At 51.7% G+C, this 26,008-nt stretch overlaps 2 protein-coding genes across 2 annotated transcripts; one reads left to right on the forward strand and one right to left on the reverse strand.

The window, feature by feature from the left end:
* Positions 1-290: 290 nt before the first annotated feature.
* Positions 291-19,988, reverse strand: SLC9A6 (solute carrier family 9 member A6). The gene is made up of 16 exons (XM_080553692.1): positions 19,691-19,988; positions 14,969-15,168; positions 14,528-14,605; positions 13,798-13,874; positions 12,774-12,886; positions 12,496-12,601; positions 9,284-9,425; positions 8,952-9,057; positions 8,639-8,727; positions 8,311-8,424; positions 6,655-6,766; positions 6,276-6,429; positions 5,897-5,927; positions 4,551-4,630; positions 3,816-3,921; positions 291-3,623 (listed from the first exon to the last, which is right to left on the reverse strand). Exons 1-16 carry the CDS (start codon positions 19,962-19,964, stop codon positions 3,348-3,350), a joined length of 2,058 nt encoding a protein of 685 aa, XP_080409818.1. The 5' UTR covers positions 19,965-19,988; the 3' UTR covers positions 291-3,347.
* Positions 19,989-20,286: 298 nt separating this feature from the next.
* On the forward strand, positions 20,287-24,956 carry MMGT1 (membrane magnesium transporter 1). The gene is made up of 4 exons (XM_080553707.1): positions 20,287-20,553; positions 20,725-20,777; positions 21,613-21,716; positions 22,679-24,956. The coding sequence occupies exons 1-4, from the start codon at positions 20,472-20,474 to the stop codon at positions 22,836-22,838; spliced, it is 399 nt and encodes a 132-aa protein (XP_080409833.1). The 5' UTR covers positions 20,287-20,471; the 3' UTR covers positions 22,839-24,956.
* The last annotated feature ends 1,052 nt before the right edge of the window (positions 24,957-26,008 follow it).

Below are 26,008 nucleotides of genomic sequence, written 5' to 3' on the forward strand. Positions count from 1 at the left end.
GCGATGAAGGGCAGAATCACCTCCAGAGGACAGCAGATCCGCTGCAATGATCCCAGCTGCAAAATCGACAAAAACACTGGGCATAGAAGTCCAGGAGAGCTCAAGACCCGGTTTTGCAAACGCCCCTTGTACTGCACAGGTCCACGCAGGTCTGCAGGGCGGCTGCAAGCAGCAGCACTGCCCCAGTGGGTTTTTGCTGTCCGCGGATGAGCGTGGGGTCAGCAGCTGCTGCCTTCCCTGGCTGCCAGCAGCCGTGAGCAGAGCGGTCCAAGAACGTAAAGCGGCACGTCTTCACTTTGCTACAGATTTATTTCCATGTGAATTAATGAAACAGTACACACAATTCCAGAAAAAAAAAATCTTTTATAGGCCCATAATCCTTCTTTCACAGTACAACGCAACAGTAAAGGATTTAGTCAGTGTAAACAGAAGGTCCAATAGTGATCATCAGCTATCACAGATCAGCTGCACAAACACCACAACTACAGGGTTAATGCCATTACCACACAAATCGACAGTACTAGTACAAACCATAACTTTACCTACAATGCTTTTTCGTGTGCAAAAACCATGAAAATTCAATTTACAGAAGGAGGGCACCTTCTCTAAATCTCCATGTGAGCTGTAAACTGCCTCCTTGGGGCCGTCCTATCTACTTGGCAAAGGGTCTCAGGGCCTGATTCTCTACAGTAACCCTTAAAATCAAGTGCAGCACACAAACCATCAGGGCTCTGCATCTGAAACCCAGGCAATCATGTATTCTCTGCTGCAGCAGAATAGAAAAAGTAATCAGCTGAGGATGAATCTGAGTCATTTATTAAAATGCTCACGAATTGCAGCTTACATTCATTCTTTCACCAACGCTATTTGAAATAGCCCTGCTTATATGATGTATGGATCATAGCAGAGTTCACAGGTACCCCATAAAATCATCTCTTGTTAACTTTTTTTTTCTTAAATGTACTAATTGAACTGGCATCAAAAGCCGAGGCTTCTGGTAACGTGCTGGCAAACTTTCAGGACGTGGACACATTATTCAAGCGGGAGGGTCAGAGAAAGAGGAATGCCACTAAGGCTATGGGGAGACCTTAGGCTGCGGCCATCGCGCAGCACTCGGCTCCAAGTTTGCACCTTGGTTGGGATTGCCTGGGATGGAGCCCTGCAACGCCCGCACGCTGCTCTCCTGCCTGGAGCCTGGCAGCTGGAGCACGGGAGCTGCCGGCGGGAGCGGGACCCGGCGGCTGCACCAGCGTCAGCTTCGTAAATTGAATTCATAGTCTGACCATACAGGAAAAAACAAGAGGTAGTTATTTATCATACCTCTTCAAAAAGGCAAAACAAAACACAAAATAAAGGATGTAGAAATGATGCAGTAAACCTAAAGTCAACATGTACCTACTTTTTTTTTTTTTCTTTTTTAAACACGTGAAGTTAAGTTACAGATGTCATATAAAATGCACACTTTATGGAATTCCTGCATAGCAGGAAACAAAGAGGCTAGCGCTAATCCAACAGCTACGTTAACAGCGAGACTGCCATTTATCGGTGCAAGGAAGATTTCCTATCTAAATATAAACAGAGCGTACCCCCCTTCTAGAGGAGACCTATGGCAACACCTATACATTTTTTGTTCAGAAGGAAAAAGAAAGGATTTTCTTGGGGATAAACTGCCAAAATAATTAGTTTCACATCCGTAAATTTAAGGCAATGTTACTTAGACCTGAGAAAATGAAAAAAAAAAAAAAAAAAATCGATTTTCTCAACTATAAATATACACACAAACTTTCGGTATTTCCTGTCTTCTCCAGCTCTCAGGTGGTGCTGGGGAAAACAGCTGTAGGGAAACTGCTCTGCGGTCTCAGGATCGGATCCTAAGAGATGCAGAGTTTGTTGCAAGGAAAGCTAATGGGAGCTGGGAGAGCTCACCCTCACCTGGCTCTTTTTCAAATATTCTCTTTTTAAACACCTCTGTTTAAGCCTTCCGGAGTGGGTTAACTCCAGAACAGGCTACAGTGCACCAGTAACCCTGAAAGGTTTGTATAACAAAACTGCAGCTAAAACAGACAATAAAACTACATACAGTAAATTTCTGTGCTTCCCCCCTTTCAGGAGGAAAAGAAGGATGTCAGGGTTAACAATTTCACTGCACCTTTAGCCATTCCTGTAACTACAGAGTAAATCCTGTAACACTAGTGTGAAATCACAAATTGTTCTGTGCTCTTCCTTGGGAAAAAAATAACAAAATAAAATCAACTTGCAAACGCGTTTCATTAAATGGTAAGAGACATGAGAGAGATCAGGTGGGGATTACAGACACAGCATGCTAATGCTAAGGAGTTATTAAACAAAGTGCAATGATTTTGACTATACAGGAGGACGGACAGATGGACAACTCCCCTTCAGTACTACCTAGATGCTAAATACCTCACCTCTGGAGAAGCCTGGAGGTACCGTGTCAGTCTGCAGCCATCGAGGACTCTGCGGTCCAGCATGGGCCGTGGCAGCGCTGCACCTCAGCTACATCCATGGCTTCAGCAGAGGAGCTTCACTCGCACAAAGACACTGTCGCTTCCCAAATGTGAATTTGGTTGCCAATTCAATTTGATGGCTGCTTCTACAAAGCTGCTTGTGCTAGAACCGAAAGGCAGACTCAGCCCTAAAATCTGTGCACACCCTGGGCAGCTTCTGCAGGACCAGCTCCTTCTCCCAGAAGTGACTACAGCACGACCCATGCCTCCATCCCACTCTGGGGGCTCCCCCACTCACGGCTAGCAGCTTGACTGATGTCTGACATTAGCCTGCTAAAGCAGTGGCTTGGGCAGAGCTGACGGGTCACTAAAAAGCAGAAAATCTCTGGATCCCAGCTCAGGTTCCCACACAGCGAACAAGAGTCTGCAGTCTGACTTTTGCTGACATTTCAAACGCAACTATCCAAAGATCGGAGGCAAAAAAACAACCCTCATCTGAACAGAAAGCAACTCCCACTGTTCACCAGCACCTCCCTACCCCACTCTCCCACGTTCAAAGGATGAACAGGGAGACAGCTCCTTTACTTACCCAGCTGGGAACTAAACCCTTCATCAAATCACACATTAAAGAAGCTCACTGTGTGCAAAAGACTCTTACGCTAAAACAGTTCCACCCTACACAGTGCAGTCAACACAGTTTTTAACTTAAAATCGCAGCTTGTTCTTTACAAGTGCTTGGCAGAGAATATTTATATTCTTCTGACACCATATAAATAATATTTATACAGCTTAGACATTTTGAGACATGCATTAAACTTTAGGTAGTACACATTTCTTGATCATATATGCAAATATTACTGTCAATTAAACCGAGCAACCTTATGCTGGACCATGTCTTGCGCTATCCAGGACGTTTGAGGGTGGCTCCGAATCGTCCATGGGAAGGACCAGGCGTGTCCCCCGGATCACGAGTTCATGGTCCCCAAAAGCCAGCTCCCGATCGAGCGCATCTTCGGAGCTGTTTCCTACGAACCGCCGCGACGTGCCGCTGGACGCAACCGAATCGGTGTTGACGGTGGAGTCCCCGTAGGTCAGACTGATGTCCCCATCGTTCAAAATGAGGTCAGAGTCATCGTCCTTCAGCTGCTCTTGATTCTGGGCAACAAACAGAAGGACAGTACTGTTTAACCCTTTCTGAAGGGCTGTGTTTGTTTGTCAGCCCGAGTGTCTGGCCTCCCCACAGGCTCCCAGCTCGATGCAACACCCAAAGGCTGCACAGAACTGTAAACACATCAAACTCCACTGACACCGCGACAGAAAGGACACCAAAGGTGGCATCGGACTCACTTCGTATGCCTGTGGACTTGTCAGGCACCGGGCAATCGGCCCGCAGCAGCCGGGGAGCGTGGTCGTGAGAGGAGGACCGCTGTGTGTCAGCAGAGGCTTTAGATAGCTGCAGAGAGGGTTAAGGAAGAAAAGGGAAGGCGGCGATGTCGGGGAGTCGAGGGGTGGGATGCAGAGGCAGCAGCAAGGAACTCAGTGTCTTGAGGAAAGAAACACAAAACCCTGGAAGCACAAAAATGAAAGGGATGAGCAACCTGAATCAAATGAGCAAGAGGGACGCAAGTAGACCAGGACACAATTCTGTTAAGAGGTTTTCCAGCATCACTTGTCCTGTCAAGCTGCACCCTCCGCCTGGCAAATTACTGCTCTGCTAGCTCATGACAAAGCATTTGAAAGGGAGGAGAGACACTGATCCAGCGAGAGGGCTATAAATGGAATGTCCCTCTGCCTCCCTGTCCTCCTGCCATGGGGAACAGGGACCAGAGACCTTTGGAGACCCTCTGGAGACCCTTCCAGCCTGAGAGCCTGGCTTTGAACTTGGCCACTGCAGCATTTCCAGTAAGTGCAGGTGCAAACAGCCACAGACACAAGGAAGTGCAAGTCAGAAAACAACCGTGAGATGGGGAAGCAAATGCTGGCTCGTCTGCGAAGCAGGGAGGGAGTCGTGCTCTGAGTCAGCGGAGCCCCTCAGGCAGAGGGGACCTGGCACGGCACGCGCTGACTGCAGTTCAAGGATACTTGTGATCGAAGTTGTACCACATGCGGAAGAGCCAGGCGCTTTCTGCCTTTGTGCTCCTCCTCTCGCTCTCCGGGACACCCTGCGAGAAAACAAAACGTTAACAGCAGCAGAGCAACGTACTGAGACCGGGTTACCCAGGGGAACGTAGGAAAATGCCTTCCCACCAGCTCTTTGGAAGAGACCTTTGGGCTGCAGCGAGCATAAGGACGTCACTCACACCGCGACAGGCTAACAGTGCTCGCAGCACCAGGCGCTGCATTTAGCAGCATCTGACGGCCTTAGGGAGGTGGCATCAAACCAGGGCAAGCGCAGAGCGACTGCTTTCCTGCTAGAGCCTTCCAGTTTCTGGCCCCAAGGTTTTAAGTGCATCGGAGCCAGCAACTGCATCCAGACATCGCGCTTAATAGCGACTGACAGGTCCAACCTCCCTCAAATCTCCCTTGAGATTTAATATGCAAATAATCTTGTGCCATGGGCATTCGTGGCTTCCTTTTAGCTGGAGAAAAACGCAAAGCTGTTTGGAGGGCACTGTGTACGTAACACAATTACATATTTCACAGAAATTTGGCTTTCAGATTTATGGCTCCGGGCCGCCTCCTGTATTTGGCACTTTCTCTCCAGGAGGCGAGCAGCCCGATCAACATCTCTGCACAAAACGAACCTCCAAGGTGCAGACCCCACACTGAAATCGATTAGAGGCACAGACCCCACACTGAAATCGATTAGAGGCACAGACCCCACACTGAAATCGATTAGAGGCACAGCCACAGCACCGCCGGGCCGCAGACACACGGCTGGGGGCTACCAGGCAGGTAGTGCCCGGTGCCGCAGGGCTGCAGCACGTATCGAACCGCGGTCAGCGGTCCCCGCTTGGCCACGTAGCTGCTCGCAGCAAGCAGGAGGGCGCAACAGAGGTGACGGCAAGCCTGAAGATACTGCTTAAAATGGGGCAGTGAATGGCATTTCTGTCCTGCACAGGACACTGGGATGAGGCAGAGAGCTTCTGTGTCATGCACGTTTTGATATTAACTTCGAAACCAGTGAGAGACCAAATGTTCTGTGGCAATAACGTGGACTGACTAAGCACTGCAACATTACTTCTAAGGCCTTCTTTCAAACAGAATAAAGAAAGCCTCATTATAACTACAGAGGGCACAGGAAAGAGATGATTCCTACTGACTGCAACTTTCACCAGAGGAGCTAAAAAGCCTCCCTCCCCCAGCTGGAAGGGAGCAGAGCGGAGAGAAGCATTCACATGGTCCCAGACAACCCCTGTGCCAGAGGGCACAGCACAAACTCCCCTATCAGGACCACCCAACGGCGAGTAGCAAAGCCCTGCACTCACCACGTTCTCCTGATCCGCATCCACGCCGACTCTGTGGAGGAGAAAACAAGCACACAGTGAGCACAGGCAATGCCAGGCGGGTACGTGCCACAAATCTAGGGGACGGACGGGACCTTCCCATCATCTCTGGGGCAAGCGCAGCGCTTTCAGCAGCTGCTCCCCCTGCACAGGGGGATGCCCCGGAGGCACGTGGAGGAGCCTTTGCCAGCAACAGGCGCCACAGCTCCGCAGGACCGTGCAGCCAGTCCCATTCGCCCATCTGGTGGCATCACTCCCACTGCCTCACGTCACGCAGCCGCGGGCACCGTGCACCCCGCAGCACCGCGCTGATGGGGCGGGTGGCGTGGCGGTGGCCAGGAGCGCCCCGCGCCGCGCTCACCTGATGTTCAGGCAGGACAGCATGGCCGTGGTGCCCCCGCCGAAAACCCAAACCGTGAAAAAGACGATGAGGAGCGTTGTGCTGAACATCATCTGCCGGGCGTAGGTGGCCGTGTCGCGGATGGCCAGGGCGAACGCCATGGCTCCTCGCAGCCCTGCAAGGGGAAGGGATGGCAGAAGGGCAATGTTAGCTTGCGGGACCAGAGACCACATTCACTGTAGGCTTCCCGGCCCGGGACCGGTGCCACACTGCCCAGCCTCCCCTGCCCCGTGTAGTCGAACACCAGGGATCCCCGTCCTGCCCAGCCTCTTCTCCAGACGTTGCCCTAAGAGGTTGCTCAGGGTGAGGAATGTTTGGAGGCAAGGATGCATCAACGTACCAGCAAACATCATCATATGCTGTAAATTTGTTCCAATCTTATTTCTCCTCCCCAAATTCAGTAAAAATGACAGCGGGTAAATATTGGCAGCTCTTCCTAGGAAGATAGCAAGCTGTATTTGTACTCGTTAAGGAAACCGTTCTTCCTGTGTCTCCCATTGTATCCCACCTCTGCACGCTGAGCCAGCAGAAGCACGAGGAGCTTCACGAACACCAGTCCTTAGGATGCAAAGACAACAACCCAGCTCCGAGTGCTACAGCAGCGCGGGAAGAGCATGCTGCTGCCTCGCCAAAGCAAAGCACAGACTGCAATTCAGGAATATCATATAGAGACAAGCGCAAACATATAAGCAAGGGAAATGATGAGAGGACAGGTTAGACAAGAGGAGAGAAAAACCACTGTTTCCCACTGTACGCTCTCCCCTGCTGTGCTCATTTTCTACCACAAGAATTACTTGTCCTTTGCAAAGCCCAGGTTTCACGGCTTCCACAACCTCTCTGACATTCCCCAGCACGCCACACTTCACAGTTTGGCTTGAAGCTATAAGCCAGGTCCCATTCCCAAAGATTATTCAGCAAAATGAAAGCAGCAGCAGTCGAGAGGAAAAAAAAAAAAATCTAATACTCTTTCTGTTTTCATAGCCTGCGAGACACAAGAATCAGCAGCCCCTTCATATTGCTTTTATCTTCGAAGCTGTGTCTTTTAATACCAGCACCCAGATGGCAAAAATAATCTTGCAGCCAGTATTCAGTGCAGCCTAGAATAATATGCAAAATGCTTCCAGCTTTTATGTTCTTTCCTGAACATCATGAATTTGCATAAGAGATGTATTTCATGATCTTTCTCATGAATGAGCTATTTCATCAGCAAGCTAGCCGGTTCCTACTGAAAAGGCAGAGCACACAATTTCACTCTAACTACCCAAATGCATTTCTAGGCTCTTCACTCCCTTTACCCTACTGCAGCCTTGCAAAAGCTCATCAGGGAAATTCATCAAACCCCGCTGGAAACCCATGCATCAGCACCGGTGAAGGTAACATTTTATTTATCTGTATAAACCTGCTTCAGTGCAGGCAAAGGGTGAAAATAATTCCGCACATCTAACTGGCTTCCCTGTGAAACGAAAACAAAAATTCCTTCAAATCCTCACTCTTCTGAAACATATTAGGGCTGACAGCGTCTCCGCTAGCATCAGCCTGCAGAAAGGGAAATCCTTTCTCGTTACATCATTCAGAGGTATCTACTGTAGCTCTAACTGTTATTTTGAAAAAAAGTATTTTTTTCAGGGTTAACCAAATGGAATAGCACAGAAAAGAGGAAACAAACAGCTGTATCAGGAGGTGCCCATTTGCAAAGCTGCTCCTGTACCACGCTGCCACAGGACGAAGCTTGGCACTCCAGCACCATGTTCACAACCAGCGCTGAGCCCCTCCCTCAAAAGCTGACAAGACAGAGAAAACAAAACAGAAAAGCTGGGAAAAGAATCTCCATCTTCTTAAAATAACCAAAGGCACCACTACATAGGAGAAACTCCCTTTTAAAAATAAAGCTAGACTGACTGGGAAAAAAAATCACATTTGAATGAAAAACACACACTAGGAATGAGGCACCTCTCCCTTTCTTTTCTTGTTTTATAAAACAAACTCCAAAGGATACAAAAGCTCCCACCACGAAGGTAGGGTTGAAGACGTGGTTCTGGAAGGTGAACAGTGCAAGTCCCATGTAGGAGAAGATGAAGTTTTCTGCCAAGAAATTCAGCAGTTCGAACAACTGAAAGAGGAAAACAAATTAAAAATGAATTAAACATAACTCAGATTTAACAAGAAAAACATGTTAGCCCATCCACCACACAATGAATACTTCTGCAGGAGCGACTCCAGCAAAATCCAGCTGTAGACTGGCAGATGCACCTAATTCTGGCTAGAGGGAAAGAAAGAATACTGAACTGCAAATCTGGAGAGGATTAAGGGGACAGAGCTCTCACCTGCTTTGTTCTGTGTTGGGATTCTGTAGATAAGTTGTTATAGGTATAGTGAGCCTGCGTGATCCCACAGAAGAGTACAGCTACCACACCTGGGGAGCAGAGCATCACGTTAGACTCGTGGCCATGAAAAGGGAACTCAGCTGCACCCAGCACTGTAGGGTTTTAAATACAATAACCCCAAACCCCAAAATAACTAAACTTATAGGAGCAGAGGGAGAGTCCCATCTGCAGCCAATACTTAGAGAAGCAAAATTCAATAGCACCATCATCCCTGCAGATTTCCATTCAAATGCAGGGCAGTGCTGGAGCTTGCCTGTAAAGCCACACGCCTCAGCCAGCAGGAACGTGCTCCAGGACATCAAGAAGAACAAGCCGGTCTCCAGCAAGGGGAACTCCCGCAGTTTGGTGAACTTGGTGACGTTGCAGATTGTTAAGGACAACTTGGAGAGAAACCGTAGGCTGAGGGGGATGTCTAATCCAGCCGCGTATCACAGCAGTACTGCACAGCCTGCCCCTAAAAAGGCTGTGGCATTGCCTCTCATTAATTTAGGCAAAAAATCTTGAAACGCTGGGTCCGGGTGAAATGCAGCATAGCAAAAGAAGCAGCCGTTATGTAAACACTTGGAAAAACAACAAAAAGGATATTAAAGCTGTCACAACTCCGGTAGCTGCTCCCATTGCAAAAGACCCACTGAATATCCCCAGGAAGATCCCAATAGACTTGAACATCGCTGTGACATCAAACGTGTGGCTGTTGTCGCCCGCTGGCTGGTACGCAACAATTGAACTGAAAGAGGGAGAAAAAGCACACACAGGAGCGAAACACTCCTTAGTCTGGAGAGAGGGAGATTTTCACAGCGCTGTGGGAGCTTCGCAAAGTGCTACGACCGCTGCAAACCCCGAGCGTGAGAAATCAGAGCATCGGGGAGGCAGCACAGCAGCAGCACGCTCGCCCTGGCCCGGAGAGTTTGGGCTCCCCCTCATCCCCAGCCATCTCCCTGCAGCTCAGCCACCCTAAGCAAGGCTCCTTCCAGATGCTACAAAGCATCAGACCAAAACCCATCTCTTGCACGATCCCCTACAAATGAGTTTGCCAGGCGACAGTTCTCATTTACGATGGCATTTTGGGGGCTTGGCGTCAGCTCTCTGGAAAGCCAGGCACTCTGGGACCAATGCATCCAAGCGGGAAGCCTACATTTCTCTGTTGATGCCACAAAGGCAGCTGATGTGAATATCCCCTGGAGAACTGCAAGTCACTCAGTTTTACTGCGTTTAACGCGCGCTACGTTCATTTTGCACGGCCCTGGGTTCCGAGGGGAAATCTTGCAGGGTGGCAAGGCGAACGGCGCGGTGCCAGTTCACAACAGCAGCGCTGCTCTCTTCATCCACCAAACTTTCACGTTTCTTTTTGACAAGAAAATCGAAAAAGATTTTCCCTGGTTGGCAGATCAGCCAGCCTCGCTGGCGTCCCCCAGCCCGTGCTGGTCACGCCGCTGAACGTGCTCCCTCCAAACCCCTCAGCAGGTACCCAGAAAGGCCGCGATACAGGCGGGCCCCTACCCATCTCCTAAATCCTGTGTTAATACCGACTCCTTGTTAGCTTTCTTTGATGTAAACTTGCTGAGAACACTAACTTCCTTGTCAGCGATCCCTCGGCCGGCTCTGGTAAAACTCTCAGGCTTGAACTTTAACTAGTTGCTGTTTAACCTCCCGAGTTATGCAGGAACGGAAAGTTACCGTCTCACGAACACGTCCTGCCACCTTCCTCCCTAACAACAGGCCAACATTCTTCTGCACCGTGAGCGATAACCCTACCCCTTCCAACACGTAACGGGCCACTTCCCTCGCTAAAATTCCCTGCTTTTAATAAATTGTATTTTTTCTCCATTGTCTTTTACGCCACAGGCCTCAGACTTCTCCCTGAGATTTAAGTTCTTTTGTCAGTTCCATCTCCTACTTCCCACCCACCAACGCGGCCTCATTCTGGGGTTTTGTTGTTTTGTGTTCGTTTGTTTTTTAATCCAGCCTAGTTTCATTTCCCCTCCATAACTGACTGTGTGGATGTCAGTTTTGCACTTTAACCTACTGCAGCCTTCCTTCTGGTTTTGCTTTTTGCCCCACTAGTAAGAAATTAAAGAGGGAGAAACTAAACTGGGAGGAGCAGGTAGGGGCCCTGGGGCTGCACTGCTCCCCGCCCGCAAGCCGCAGCCCCGGCCCCGCGCTGCTCGCTGCCTTTTGGTTCTGGGTTTGATTCCTCTTTACACGGCCAAATCCTGAATCAGGTTCCCCGCCACCAACCCCACCGGAAAGCACCTCCTCGCGGGATGCGGAGTGGCAAAGCCCGTGGCTTTGTGTGTGTTGCTTCCTGCCAACAGCAAACCCCTGTGCTCGGCCAGACGCAGCTGGAGCCCCTCTTCACCCCGGGGCGATGCTGGCGTCCACCCACGTCAGCCCAGGTGTCCCCCCAAAACCCCCAAATCCTCCACGTTTCCAATCCACCCCTCCCAACCACCGTGCTGTGGAAGCAGAACTGCCCCTGCCGCTCCCCACTTCCACCTCTTCCGTGCAACAGGCAAGTGCCAAGCCAAATTTAATAAAGGGGAACCGCAAATAAGAGCTGCAGAGGGTCACTTCTGCTGCTTGGAAGCCCTTGAGAAGTCAACACGCTGCCGGACCAGTCTGTGCACAAACCTTGCAGCAAAACAACGGCTGGCTGCAGCTCAGGGCCGCCGGGTTTGGTGCGAATTACCTTATTCCAGAGGAGGGGGGCTGGACTCAGCTCGTGCAAAAAAGGAAGGGAGGAAATCAGAGCTACAAAGCTGGGAGCAAAACAGTGCAAGGGTCAAATCAGAGCACACGGTGCAGGCACAGACACGCGCACAGACCCACCACAGACTCCACGGCTCTGCTGCTGAGCCCACCGACTCCCGGCAGGCTCCGAGCCCCCGTCTCCTCCCTGCTCGGTGTCACTGCTCAAACATGACCTGGCTGCGCAGAGTCGACTCTCGCGCCAGTGGTGACACATCCAGCATAAAAGCCAGAGTGAGCCATACAAACAGTTCTAGAAACATTCAATTTAGTAAATACAACCCAGGCGGGTGGCGATACGAAGCTCACAATATGTTACTTGCTGCCTCCACATCAGTAAAACCCACGCAATCAGCACGGCGGCATGACAAGTATTCCAGAAATATTTTCTGCATTAGTCTTAGCTATAAGTTAACCTGTCATGACTGCAGGTACTATATATTTCCAAACAAACTCCCATGATGGCAGCACAACGGAAATGCAGATAAAACATGCCCTACGTGCAGAGGACATAAAATATTAAAGAATATTATAAAACACTCTTTAGAAAGGCACCCGCTTTCCAGTTCAGGATACTAACTCCAGAAATACCACCTTCTTGAGACAGAGAAAGGAGACAGCTGCTTTACCAACTATCTCCACCAAAACAAAAGCGGGTACTTGTGGATGGGAAGGCAGGCAGGTAGGAGCAAAGCCGTCAGCGAGGGGTTCTGGTGGGATTCTGTGGCTGAAAAGCAGAGGTGGTGCTTTTCACATTGCAGAGAGACACGAAAACTTCCTTCTGGCTGGGTCAGCAGGCCATAAAAGAAAAAACACAGCTATCCACCATGCGACAGGAAGCTGTAGCTACAATCCATGCTCTCAAACAGTGGTCTTCAAGGAGGAGGCTGATCAGAAGGTCACTACAGCTTCTGGGAACACTTAATAGGGAAATCTGCTCTGGCCAACACCAATGCTCCTATTTTTACAGGAGCAAGGCCAGGTGGCTCCCCCCAACGCCTGACACAGAACATACATAACAATTAAAAATAAAAACAGAACACACTTACGAAGACAGCACTATGGCAACGGCATCATTGAGAACGCTTTCGCCAAAGAGAAGGGCATACAGCTCAACATCAACCTGGAGTTCATGGAATATGGCAAGAACAGTCACTGACAAATAGAAAAATAGAGAGACATTCAAGAAGGTGCCGTTATTGTGGTGTAATCAAAGACAAAACATCCCTTTTAGAAAGCTGCCTTCCTGTGAAAGCCTTCCTTCCTTTCTTCCCCTCTTCACCAAATGTAGGTAAAACGAGGGGAAAAAAACAACCACCTAACATACCTGGGTCAGTAGCTGATACGATGGCACCAAAGAGGAGGCAGTCAGTGAAGTAGAAGTCTCCCCCGAGCTGCCCAGTGACCTTCATCAGCGCCACGCAGCCATACATGACGGAGCTGTGGAAGCAGGAGAGACAACAACTCGTACTTGCAGTGCAAGAAGTTCCCCAGAATCTGCCAATTTAACCCCTAAAGTTGTCCAAATATAGGAGAAGAATACACTGAGAAGTTGTATTGCGTGAGCTGAGCCTGGTGAAACACCAGGGTCTCAGAGCAGAGAGCAGGACCACGAAATCCAAAGCACTGACAGTGCAGGAGCAAAGCATGGTGCTGGGGAGGAGCAGGTACCACAACTCCTCTGCCAGCACAACAGGGCCAAAGAAAAGCAGCAGCTTGTGGGACAGACCATGACAATCACCTTGCAATTGCTTCACAATGCTTGATGTTAACACGTTTCAACGGAATGACTTTTCGGTTGGCCTGACTTTCAAACGTCCTAAACTTGCAGCTAGGAGCAGATAATGCAGGCGCTGAGTTTGCTTGAATCCCCCTGGATCTCCGGTGGAAAACACCCTACGCAAGCCTGCGCGTTGCTATTCAGAACGGGAATTATCTAGCTCCCTCTGTGCACACAGATAAATAATTTGAAACACAATCTGTGTTTGCTAGGCATCTGCTCCCAGCAAGTAAGGACAGGACATGCATTTACGATCCTGCCCTCTACTCGTGTGTCTCACACTTGTTTGGGCTCCGCTTTCAACAATTTCAAGTCAGCGCCTGTTTATTCTCAGGGATCCGCAGAACTTGCCTTGCCACGTGTATAAGCAGTCTGTATGGGATACAGGAAAGCACTGGGTAATGGGGCAGCAGGCACGCTGTCCGGCCAGCAAAAGCCCTTCAAGAAGTGGCATTAGCTGCCCCGCTGAGCAGCCCGGGGAGCCCCCCCGGCCCCCGCTGCAGGACAGAGCTCTGTGTCCACGCACAGCTCGCAGCCCTGCCGAAAAGCCCGTCCGGCCGCAACCACTCACCCGATCATCAGGCAGGAAATTGCAGTGCCAAGAAAAGCGTATGCCAGGATTGATCCCAAGTTTCTGAAGAAGTGCCTCTAGAAAGGAAGAAGGAAACGAAACTGCATTACACTTAACTGACAATTTATTTCAAGCCATGCCAACGGACAGATACCTGTACAGCACCCACAGCAACTTGTGCCTGGCTTGAACACCGTGAGCTGTGTGAGCTTGGCTGAATGGTGCCTCACACAACGGCACACGCAGCCAGACCAGCACAGCAAATGCAGCACTAATAAACAGGAGCGTATCACTTTCCCATACTGGTGCATCGAATAAGGTGCTGCTCCGAGTCCTGGGGACTAATTCCTAACACAGCATAAGTCCTCCTTCCTTCTCCCAGAGCTAAACAGGATCATTTTCCTCTCCCTCCAAATCAGCACTTCAAAGAGCTGCTGCTTCCTAAAACCTTCCGATCTTTAAAGTGTTTCAGAATTCCAGATGGCCTAAAATACCCCTGCATAAACCCATGCTGGAAACGGTCGCAGCTGCTGACCCTTCCTGGGATGAGGGATGGGTGAGACCTACAGGGGCACTCTCAGCCCTGCCTCCTACCACCCTGCATGTACTGGGAACACTGTACCCAACTCTGCAGCCTTGGCCTGCTGAGCAAGCATTAAAGCACTCTCAAGTATTAAAAATGCTCTGGGGGCAGAGGAACTGAAAGCGTAGGCACTGTAAAGGCACGTACCCTTTTTAAGCTGTAGCCTGCGTAAAATATAATTGGAGGAAGCAATATGTTGAAAAACACCTCAGGATCAAAAGTCACCTGTAAATAAATTTAAAAACAAACAAACAAAAAACAGTTAATCGATTTGTTAAGATTTTGCAAGACAAAGCACAAAGAATGACATAAAAAATACCCTGTACTCCCACCAGATGAAGGGCTGTTAGGCAAGCATGGAGGAGTCAGGGCTCTTCCAGACGCACAGCCCAGAGCTTAAACAGCTCACGTTAAGATCAGCTGAAACTACAGCTTCATTACATTGTGTATTCAGCTTACAATTTATGGGACCAAAGTAAAAACATAAAAACGCAATAAAAAAAAAAATCACGTAATGCAGCAGGTACAGGATTTCTGCATTTGCATGCACCCCGCGGAGCATCCCTCACCACGAAATCGCTCCCTTACCTTTCTCAGCATCTCGTTATCCTGGACATTGTTGAGCTCCTGGGCGCTGATTTCCCCCTTCAGGGTGTACTCGTAGAACTTCCCGCTGACGTTCACCAGCAGCGTGGCAGGACTGGTCTGCACCTGGCAGCTCAGCGTCACGTTGTTCACATCGCTGGGGACGTGGATGCCGTAGCGCAGGACCACACCGACCAGGACGCCTGGGGAGAGAGGGATGCGTGGTGAGACGAGCAAACTGCCGGGGGTGGTCACTGTGAGCATTTGCAGCTGGAAACCTGACAGGAGCACGTATCGCCGGTACGGAAACGCACTAAACCTTTTCATTTTGGCAGGGGATTAAAAAAGGGTGCCAGCGACTCATGAATACTTTGAGGACGGTGAGCATCCCTCGTAAGACCCTGTCTCAAGCCGGAGAGAAGAGATGCACTCAGGCACTGACCGGCACAGCAGAGATGGTTTTGGGTCACTTTTCTGCTGGTTTTCTGATGGTTTTTTTGGGTCACTTAACCCCATTTCTGAACCACACGTTTATGAAAAAGCTTGCAAACACGTGGGAGCTAAATGGAGACCGCAACACTCCGAAGGCTTCTCCGTTTGCCTCCCAGGACGCTCAGGCTCTTCACTGCTGCATTAATTAAAATCTCGCTCTGCGTTTTCCTAGGGGCAGGGCACAACCCCGACCGACACCAACCTCCTTCCCCACCACAGTCCTACAGGAGCAGAGAACGGGCACGAGCTCTGCAGCAGCAGGGACGGAGACCACGGGACGCCCCCAGCACCTCCCGCAGCCAGTCCCCGCGTGCCACCGGGCTTTCACCTGCTCTTCCCTTGACAGCACCTTCCCAGAGCGAGGTTTGCTCGTTTTGCTGACAGCCAGAAGAAAAGCCCCCACCTCCCCTGCCAGGGGATGTGATGTACAGCAGGGACACGGCTGGGGCTTAGCTCCTGTGAGCTTCCCGCGTGCTCCAGGAGTAAAGTAAGGAAATGCAAGGCAAGGATGTCAGGGGCATTGGGGTGCCTCAGCACGGCTCCATTTAAGCACGTGGCAGGGAGGTGCGCGACCACCGCAGCATGGGGACAGAACACCCAGAAGATGACGGATGACCTCTGAGATTCCATGGGAGATGGCCAAAACTCTTCACTGGGGTAAAGTGAGCTTCAGAGTGTCCTTACATCTGCTTAGGACTATTAAGCAGCTTCAAACAGTTGCAGTGAGAGCACAGCGTAAAGTCACAGCCTCAAAAAAGCAGAAAGCCAGATCGGAAGGCTCATCCACCTCCTGCCCTTGCGACTCTGCTCCTACAGCCTTCCGGAGCTACCCCCTTTCAAAAAAGCCAATTTCAGAGCTTCAGGCAAGAGTCAGAAACCTCCCGCAGCAGCTGCCTGTCTTTTCTCAGCTGGAAACCCACCCTGAGGCACCTTTCGACGCCGGGGCTCACCGCTTTGAAATGAGATGCCCTGCAAGGAGGAAGGAGGGAGAGGCTTTGGTTGCGGCTGGAAATTTAGAAAGGATCCTGACTCACCCACCTCTCGCCTCTTAATCCTTGTCTCAGAGCAGGGCTACATCTGATAGCAGCCGTGGTCGGCCTCCCTGTCTCGCCTGCCCATGCAGCTGTTCCCGGCCCCGCGTGCCGGCCGTGCTCCGGCCGGAGCCGAATTCCCGCTCCGCCCAGCAATGGGAGAAGGGAAAGGGGACGGACAGACCTGCAAGAAACCTGCCAAGACCGCTGGGCTTGGGGCTGCCAAAGTTTGTCTTGCCCCGTAGCACACGCAGAGCTCCCTGCATGAAACAGAGCTGGGTGGGAAGAGACGTCTGCGTGCGCAGCCACATCCACACGCACACAGGGTGCTCGGGCACCCAGTCGGAGCCAGCCTCGCACCATCAGCTCCCGACACCGAGACACGACCGGAGTCGCCTAGAGGGAAAGCTGCAGGGTGCCGTGCCTGAAGCCGAGAGCTCTGGTGTAGGAAAAAGCCCAACTGTGGGCTCACGCTGACCTTCCCCACGCACCTCCCACATCAGGGAGCTGGCTGGCGGCACCCGGGACACACCCGACCTGCTAGCGGGGTTTTTCAGACCCCCAAACCAATCAGTCCTGCGCTAACGGGACCCAGGCCAGAGCTGGAGTACATCCTCTTGCTGCCGACGGCCTCTTAGGAAGCGGTTGGAGCGCTGCTGGCGCTTGGAGGGCTGCCCTAGCAGCAACCCGTGAGCCATGCCCCACCGGTATCAAAACGGTTTTGCTGCCAAAAGTTTTACAAAAGGGAGCCCTGGGAGGGAGCTGAGCGGGGGGACCCGACACCAGGAAGCTGACAGCTGAAAGCTGCAAGGAGCGAGGGGCTAAAGGCGAAGCTGGAAAATGAACTGAGTTCTTCTGTGCAAAGTGCAAAAGATTATTTTCATTGCATTTATCCCAACTTCATTAAAAAGACCAAAAACCCGTGGGCTTTTTTTTTTTTTTTTTTTTTTGGTGCTACTGAACACTTCTGAGCTAAGATTTAAAATGAAGACTAATATATTACCGTTCCGGCACTTAACAACAATGGCAGCACGCAGGAACCCCCAGGCAGGCATTAATCTGGACACCGAAAGGAAAGAAAAATGCAGCGAGCACCTGAGAGCGTCACGACAACAGACAATCGGGACGTCTGCAACCCAGGGGCCAACCGGGAACCAGTAGAAGGAAACTAAACTTCTAGAGAAGTTCCTGCCACGTCCACCACCAGACTCCGAGAAGAAATGAAACAAGACTGCTCATTTAATTGTCCTAAATGTTGAGTACCCAGGGTACGGGAACCTAATTTTAAACACTGAAATGAAGCCCAGGGGCTGCTGAACGTGTATTGCCTATCACTGTGAAACAACTCCAGCTCCTGAACAACAGCTCTGAGCCAACGGTGTAATTTGTAAGGTAAAAAGCCACCCGAAGCAACAGCTTATAACTTGGGGTAAAAGCGCAGGCTGCGAGGAAACCCGGATGGATTTCAGCAGGAAGAGATGTGGAAGTTTGGACTTAGCTGCCGAGGTTTCTTTAATTAGAAAAAAAGACAAGCTTTTACAAATCGCTTCTTTGCCCAGATGTAAAGGTCTGTTTTGCAGCCTGCCTGCTGCAGCACTTCCACATTTTCCACCAGCTTCCCCTGGGCTGAAAGCATCAGAGGGGGCCAGGCACAGCGAAGCAGAAGCGGCACCTGCTTTGCTCCCGGCAGCTTGCAGGCTGTTGCTGTAAAACAACAGGTCTCGACGCTCCTTTGGGAACTAACACATCCCTTTTCCTATGGAGGCTGTCTGACCTGAGAGGGCGATGCCAAAAGCCTTGAGAGCAGACAAAAAGTCAGGGTTTTGACCAGGCGGGTGAAGTTACTTATTTTGCCAGCAACTCCCTGAGCGCCGTCTGCAAAAGAGCAGACGGAAAAGATGCGTTTTACGGATCATCGGGAGACCGAAATGTCACGGGGCTGGGCTCTGGGACCAAGAGGGGAGCCCACAGGGGCAAGGGAGAACAAGGGGAAGACAAGTGCAGCAGCACGGGTCGGGCAGGCGCAGCTCCTTGCCGGGAGGTGACAGAGGTGCCCTGAGCAGCACGGGCAGCGCAGGCAGCAGCCTCACCGAGGGCTTGCAGGAATTTGTAAACGCAGCCCGGCGTTTTGGTATTTTGTGCCCCCGGGGCTGCAGCAAGCTTCTCCACCCCTTCGTTCCGAAAGACGCCTCCAATTAACTGAAACTTAGGGTAACAAAAGCCAAGGGCCTGAATGCACAAAGCCGCAGCCTTCAGAGCTGAGCTTTCCGCCGCGTGAGGAGCTCAGCCACACTTCTGCTCCCACCAAGCCCGGTCGCACATCGCCTGCGACCCGCCAGGGGAGGGAAAGCACCAAGAAGAGACGCGGACTCCAGCGCTCACCAGAAAACACCTTTTCAACCCTATACTCCATTGACCTCGCCTAGGTAAGCATCCGTGGCTGTGTTAATCATTCCCCCAGCGCAACTCCCAGCCCTGCTTTGGTCGAACTCCAAGTCGTGCCGGGTGACCCTGGACGAGCCACGCGCTTTATCTCCTTGCCATGGCCGGGGCACTTCGGGAGGCCACGTCACCCCAGTCCCGGCAGCACCTCTGGCGACAGCAGTGGCGGGCCACCATTAAAACCCAGCCGGCGAGAGGCCCACTCCTCGATCCACGGCCCCACTCCGGGGGCACCTCACCGAGGTGGGAGGAGGACCAGGAGCCCCGAAAGCCGGAGCTCACGGCTCCCCGGGCAGCAGGACACGGCTGCCAGCCCCACGGGCCTCCGAGCGCCGCAAAGGGGCAGGCTGCGGGTTCTTCTGGAAACGGAGGTGCTCCGAACAGGGGCTGCGAACCCAAACTCCGGGCCTGCGGCACCCCGGGACGTGTCCCTGCTCTCGGCCTGAGCCCCGTGCCACCGCTCCCTGACCCGTGGCCGCCAACCCCGAGCGGCCGCAGCGGGTGCTTGGCTGTCACCGGGCGAACCGGGACGGGACCCCCGGCCCCCTACAAGCCCCTCGCCGCTCTCCACCGGCAACGGGAGCCCCTCCGGGGCACACCTCGGGCACGCCGGTGCCGGCAGCACCGGCAGCGAGCATCGCCCGCCCCGTGCGGGTCCCGTTCCGGGGCGCGGGGCCGGCACCGCCCGGTGCCCCCCGGGGCCTGGGGGGGGTTGGGGGGGGGGGGGGGGCTCCGGCGGGGCCGTGCCCGCGCCCCTCACCGTAGATCATGGCGAGCCCGGTCTCGTGGAGGAAGCGGGCGCGGCGGTGCTTGAAGAGCCATATGGTGAGGATGGTGAGGGTGAGCAGCAGGATGAAGACGAGCAGGTTGGCGCTGTCCTGCCGGTGGCTCTCCTCCGCCGCCTTCTCCGACACGATCTCCTCCTCCAGCGCCCCGGGACGAACCGCCCCGCCCGCCGCCGCCGCCCGTACCCACAGCCCCGCCGCCAGCACCGGCACCGGGCCCGGCCCCGGCCCCCGCCGCGGCCCCGCCATCGCCCCGGCCCGGCCCGGCCCGGCCCGGCCCCGCCGCCACCAGGAAGCGGCGCTGGGCGCAGGCGCCGCCCGCACGGAGCGGGGCGGGGCGGGGACGGCGGCGCCGGGAGCCCGGATCGGGACCGGCCCGGGAAGGGGGGGAGGGGAGCGGGGAACGCCGGAGGGGGCGGGGGGGGGGGGGGGAGAGCGCCGGTTGTCGGGGCACGGGGAGCCGGGCAACGGGCGCGGGGGGCGGGAAGGGCTGGGACAGCGGGCGGCCGGGAGGGAGGCGTGAAGGAGGGGCGGGTGAAGCACGGAGCGGGCAGAACCCGGGGAGGTGGGGGGGGGAGCGGCACCGCCCGATGGCCCCGGGCCCGCCTGAGGAACCGGGGGCCGGGCCGCGCCCCCTCCGCCGCTCAGGCCCCGCCCCCCTCCCCGGGCCCCGGCTCCGGTGCCGGCCCCGTGACGCCATCAGGCGGCGCCCGGCGGCGGGGGCGCCCCTGTCGGCGGCGGGGCGCGGCGGGCGGGATGGCGGCGGCCTCGCTGTGGAAGGGGCTGGTGGGGCTCGGCCTCTTCGCCCTGGCGCACGCGGCCTTCTCGGCGGCGCAGCGTGAGTGGGGCGGCGGGGGGGGGCACCGCGGGGCTCGGCCGAACCGGGGGGGGGGGGGGTAGGGGGGGTAGGGCCGCGGGGAGCCGGGGCCGGCGGCGGACGAGGCTCGGGGCCCGGGGCCCGTCGGCGGGGCGCCGGGGCCGGCCGCAGCCGTGCGCTTCTCTTCCGCAGATCGCTCCTACATGAGGCTGACGGAGAAGGAGGACGAGACGCTGCCCATAGACGTGAGTCGGGCTCCTGCGGGTGCTGCCGGGTGCGGGGACGGGAGGGGAGAAGCGGCCCGGGAGCCCTCACGGTGCGCTCGCACCGAGCTGCCGGCGTCAAAAAGAACTCGATTTCCTCCCCCAGCTCCCTCTGCCAGAGGGAACAAAGGGCAGGGCCAGGCCTCCCGCTCCTTCCCCAGGACTGCCCTGAGACATCTCGCCCAGAAATTCCCCGAGCACGGCTTTAGCCTCAGAGCGCTCCTGCTCTGCAGCATAAACATCCTCCTCCCTCTGCCTTTCTGTGGGCTGACATTTGTTTATCCGGCGTGGCTGTGTGCCCGTTTGATCCCAGCACAGCCTGCTTCTGCAAGGGTTGTTCGTTGTGGTTTTATTTATTTTTTTTTCTCTCTTGGTCCGTGATGGTTTAATTCCGCTTCAAGTATTAGCTGTTGTGTTTTTGCTTAATCTGAAAGTTAAGGAGATGAAACACCCGCCCCAGCCAGGAGATTTGGACAGAGCAGCAACTGCCACCTCTGCGCAGCGTAGGCTGGCCGCTGCCTCATTTCTCAGAAGGAGTATTAGATCCTTAAGCACGCAAGAGCACGGTGCTTTGTCCCGTAGTTCCCGTAGCACAGCGTGTCTGCCAGGTGCCGTAAGCTCTTAGCTCTGCCACCATCTTGTGGTGCCATCTTTCCGTGCCTCAGTTTCCCTACTGTTGAACTGCCCGCCTCTGTAAAGCACTTTCTGTCACTGGATAAAAAGCGAAAGAGATGCCATTTGAAAGATGAGATTTTATTTTTTCTTTAAACAGTTATATTTAGTAATCTGTATGTTGCGTTGTTTTCCTCTCCTACAGATAGTTCTTCAGACTCTGCTAGCCTTTGCAGTTACCTGCTATGGGATAGTACATATCGCAGGAGAATTTAAAGATATGGATGCCACTTCAGAACTAAAAAATAAGTATGTTTTATTTCTTCTCTTCATAAACACGTGTATCTGTTACGCTCTATGCAAACAGCACGTCTGCAAAATAGCAGGTCTCTCTTTAGCTCAGCTCTTCTACGCGTGTTGTAGACGTAACACAGGAACAGTCACATCTGGGAAAGCCAACAATGTGTGGAACTTAAGGCAGAGTTAGATAACCGGAAGAAATTATATAAACTTTTTGCTTTTCCCCATCCAAAATCCTGCTTTGCAGATTCAGTAGAGGAATTAAATGTTTGCCTGAGAAGAGCTTAGCAGTCACAAACCGCTGTCACAAGATGGTCTCAGACCGCAGGGCGGTACGCCTGGCTCACCCTCTGTTGCACGTTGCTTCTTCACAAGAGTCTGAACTACTGGAATCTCACAGTCTCAGTCAAGGCAGAATGTCAGGCATCTGAAAGATTTTAAGAAAGTAAAGAATTTTGAATTGAGATTTTGAAACGGATATGAAGTGGGGTTTGTAGAGAGAATCTTTCTGGTCATTCTCAAAAACCTAGGTAAATATGGAAACTGAACAAGTTGGCATTGCTATATTTAGTGCTTACCTAAAACCCTTAGCTTCAGGCGTGGAAAGGGCTGGGAAGCTGACAGCGTCAAGTTATTAACACAAGTGACATCTGAAATAAGGCCGTCACGCTTGGTGCGTATGTAGATAGTAATTGTCAGAGCTGCCCTTAAACTCGGGGAAGGAAAGTAAAGTTTGTCTGCAGCGGGGACAGCTTCTGAATATTGAGCAGTCAGTATTTGTCAGGCATGTTGGCTTTGTATCTCTTCTGTGACTTGGTTTAGGAGACCTACAAAGTGAGCGTGTCTCCCTAAGTTTTGGATTCAAACCTTGTATTTCTGTGTACGTAAAAGCCGGTATACCCTAGACTGACTCTTTCAAAGCCCCTGTTCTAAAGTAGCATTAACATTGACTTTTTACCTTTATTTTGAAGGACATTTGACACATTAAGGAACCATCCATCATTTTATGTATTTAATCATCGTGGTAGAGTATTGTTCCAGTCCCCAGACACAGTGAATTCTTCAAACCAAGATGCGTTGTCATCCAGCTCGTCACTGAAATTTCGAAAACTTGAACCTCTGCGCCGCTAAGACTTTTACAGATTATAATAATAATACAGGACACTGAGATGTAATATTCAAGTCGGGGATGTAAACACTTTTTTTTTAATTTCTGGAGCAGTATTTATATTGATCTTCCAGACTTTATAAAGTATATATATATAAACTAAGGACCTTCTTTGTACACTGTTAATGGAAATGAATTGTGAATTGGCAATGCAGTGTAAATTATTCTACAATTATGCTGTGAAACACATCTTCAAATTTTCATAATTAAAAAAAAAAAAAAGTTGCAGGTGACCTAACTTCAGATAAACGAAAAACAAGCTAGTTTTTACTGCGGTTACTGTTCTTGGATAAGAGGGAATGTTTGAGTGCTATTTATTTTCTCGGTTTGCTTGCACTACAGTTTATGGAACTCCTTCAGAAATACTGTGTGCACTGCATCACTTAACAGCAGAAAAAGGGCAGCGTCTCCTGTTCCTAAAATGCCTTGGAGACCTGCATGGTGTAGGCACAGGAAGTCAAAAGGTTGCTTTTGTTTTTATTTTTTTTAACAATACTGGAAAATAGTTGTGTGAAGGTTGTTGGTTTTTTTTTTTTCTTAGTTTTTCATTATCACATTTAATTTCTTTGTTGCTCTCCTCTGTTTAAATGTAAACTGTCCTATGTTGCCCCAAGTTGCCTGGGATGTAGCTGTACAGCTGGTGGCTGTGTGGGGAAGGCAGCTCACTTCGGATCACATAGATCATCTGCTATGCTCAGCTTGTTTACCCACGCTATTTATGTTCTGTTTGGTTGTACATATAGGAATGTTCCTCAGATGGCTGAATGGTGTGTTAGTACCTCAAAATGGCACTGGATACTAGTTCCCAAGTCATCTTCTATGAGATGTATTTAAGTATCAATAAGAAATGTCCCTTCTGTAAATGTTACAGGGGTAGGGTCCAGCAGCTGTATCTGTTTACTGATGTTAGCACAGTACAGGTAATCAACAAGTCGTGGTACCAGCCCCTTTTCTGTCAACAGAGCCTTTAAAATTGATTTCGTTTTCCAGCTGAGCCCTGCGTTGATTTAAGTTGACTGTCCTGATTGTATTAGGACAGATGATATGGTCCTTAGCTCTACTGGCTTCTCAATTCTGACCTCCACTTAGGGGCTGAATCAATGCTAAATTTTTTCTTGGTCTGGCATTTCAGTCCAGAAATGGAACGCTCTTCTCCCACCTACCTGCTATAGCAGAAGAGATGGTAATTTGAGATACCGATGGGGCCAACTAGAATTTTGCATAGTCTGAGGATGTCTCACTGCCTCCGAGCAAATTCAGCCTTTTGTCTCAGCATCTGTTTTTTAAACTGCTAAGAACAGTTCAAGGCAAAAAGCTTAGCAAAAATATTGTGTAAACTGAAGCCTCTTTTTCTAGCTCTGCCCATCCTATGGAGTGGGTGCCCCGATGCTAGAGCAATATCCATAGCTGCTGCTCTTCAATCACTCTTAAGCAACTGGGTTTGGTTGGGAAGGGTGACTCTGCCAGCCGAAGCCTGAAGTGTTCTGGTTCCCTCCTAGCTGGTGTCACAAATCAGCTCGTGACAACTAACTGCTGTCAACAAAGGCCTCTGAAACGGTGTCAGGTCAGCTCTATTACAAAAAAACTTTCCTTGGGGAATTGGGCTGCTGTGGTAGCAGTCGCTGCATGGAGAAAATGGCTGAATGTCAGCCAGCTGTCCCTGCAAGGCTCGGAGGAAACTGCAGATAAAATTCGTGGAGAGGGAGGGAGAGGCAAGGCAGAAGGTCAGTAACCGCTGTGCCAGACTGATCCTACAGCTGTGGTTGGCAGCGAGCCATTGGGAGAGGGTCTCTTAGAGCAGGGCTGCTCACCCCTTATGTCTGAGAAGCCCCATTTGTGCTACGGTAAGGCTGTGTGGACCTGCCCACGGTGGGTGGTGCTGGTGTGTGACAGCTCTAAGTCATTCTTGGAGAAAAACATTGCTTTTTCAGACTGTCATGCTAGGAGCACCCTGTCGGCTGCATCAGGTCTCTTGTGACGGGTAGCCTTACCCTTCAGCAGCAATGGTTATATCACAGAGCTGTACAAATTATTTTTTCTTATTGATCTTGCAATGTCCAATAAAAGCAGATATCCTGAAAGTGTTTGGGAGTGGTCTGCTTATTTCTGACCTGGAGCCTGCCGCAGCAAGTCCCTGATGAGTGCATATTTAACAGTGCCTGCCTGGTATTGACAAGAAGTGATCGTGCCTTCCTTGTGGCAGCTCCGCGTGAAAATGCGTGCCTGGCCTGGCATTCAGTACTAGCAGATAAGATCAGTATAGGGAATGAAAATAACATGCTGCAAGTAGCTAAACAAGACGCTCAGGCTGAAAATGTTACTGGCCTGCGGTTTTCTGCCTTTGCAATTCTTAGTCAACATACCTAGTGGAGCTGACATGGTTTCTGCCTTCCATTTAACCATAGCAAAGGCTTTTCTGCTGCGCGCTAATAATCCCCAGCCTATCCACAAGGACAGGCCGGAGCAAGGTCTGGTATTGCAACAGTTGCTGGGGAAACTGGCAGCCAACCCACGGGCCTGGAGATAGTTACCATCGCGGCCTTGAGCAAGATCATTTTTCGCTGGCTGTTCTGCTTTTCTTTGGGGGGATGTTGGAAAGTTATCAAAGAAGGAGCTTGCTTAACTACAGCATCCATCATGATTGCACCACGAAGAAAGCTGCAGTCACCCTTCATCTGCTTGCTGTGCTGCCACGGTTGTCTGCATCCAGCGCTGGAGACCAGCGTGTAAAAACCGGTAACTGGCATCTGAAAAGAAGGAGCACCTTAACCAGCTCCCGGAGGTACACTGAGCTTACCTTGCGAAGCGCGAGCATCGCAGTTCCTCACAGATAAGCTGCCCTGCTAAAGCAAACCAAAAATTGTACCAACAGCTTCTTGGGTCAGCCCGACTAGGAAGTTTCCAAGCCTGCCCAGCACACTTTTGCCACCATCATACCTTCAGCTGATTCGGCTGCAGGATGGGAGGTTTCTACTACATTAAATAGGAAAAAACATGCTGATAATTTGCGTTTGTTGCTGACACAGCAGGCTTGATCTGCCTCATTTTTGCTGTTTTCTCCAATCCTCCTCTCCAGCCAGCGTCAGTTCAGTGGGGAATTTGTTTCTTTAGAGGGGGCAGGAGTAGTTCAGAC

The sequence above is a fragment of the Anser brachyrhynchus genome (genome assembly GCF_964034855.1).
Source record: "Anser brachyrhynchus genome assembly, chromosome: 13".
In the NCBI taxonomy this organism is placed as follows: Eukaryota; Metazoa; Chordata; class Aves; order Anseriformes; family Anatidae; genus Anser; species Anser brachyrhynchus.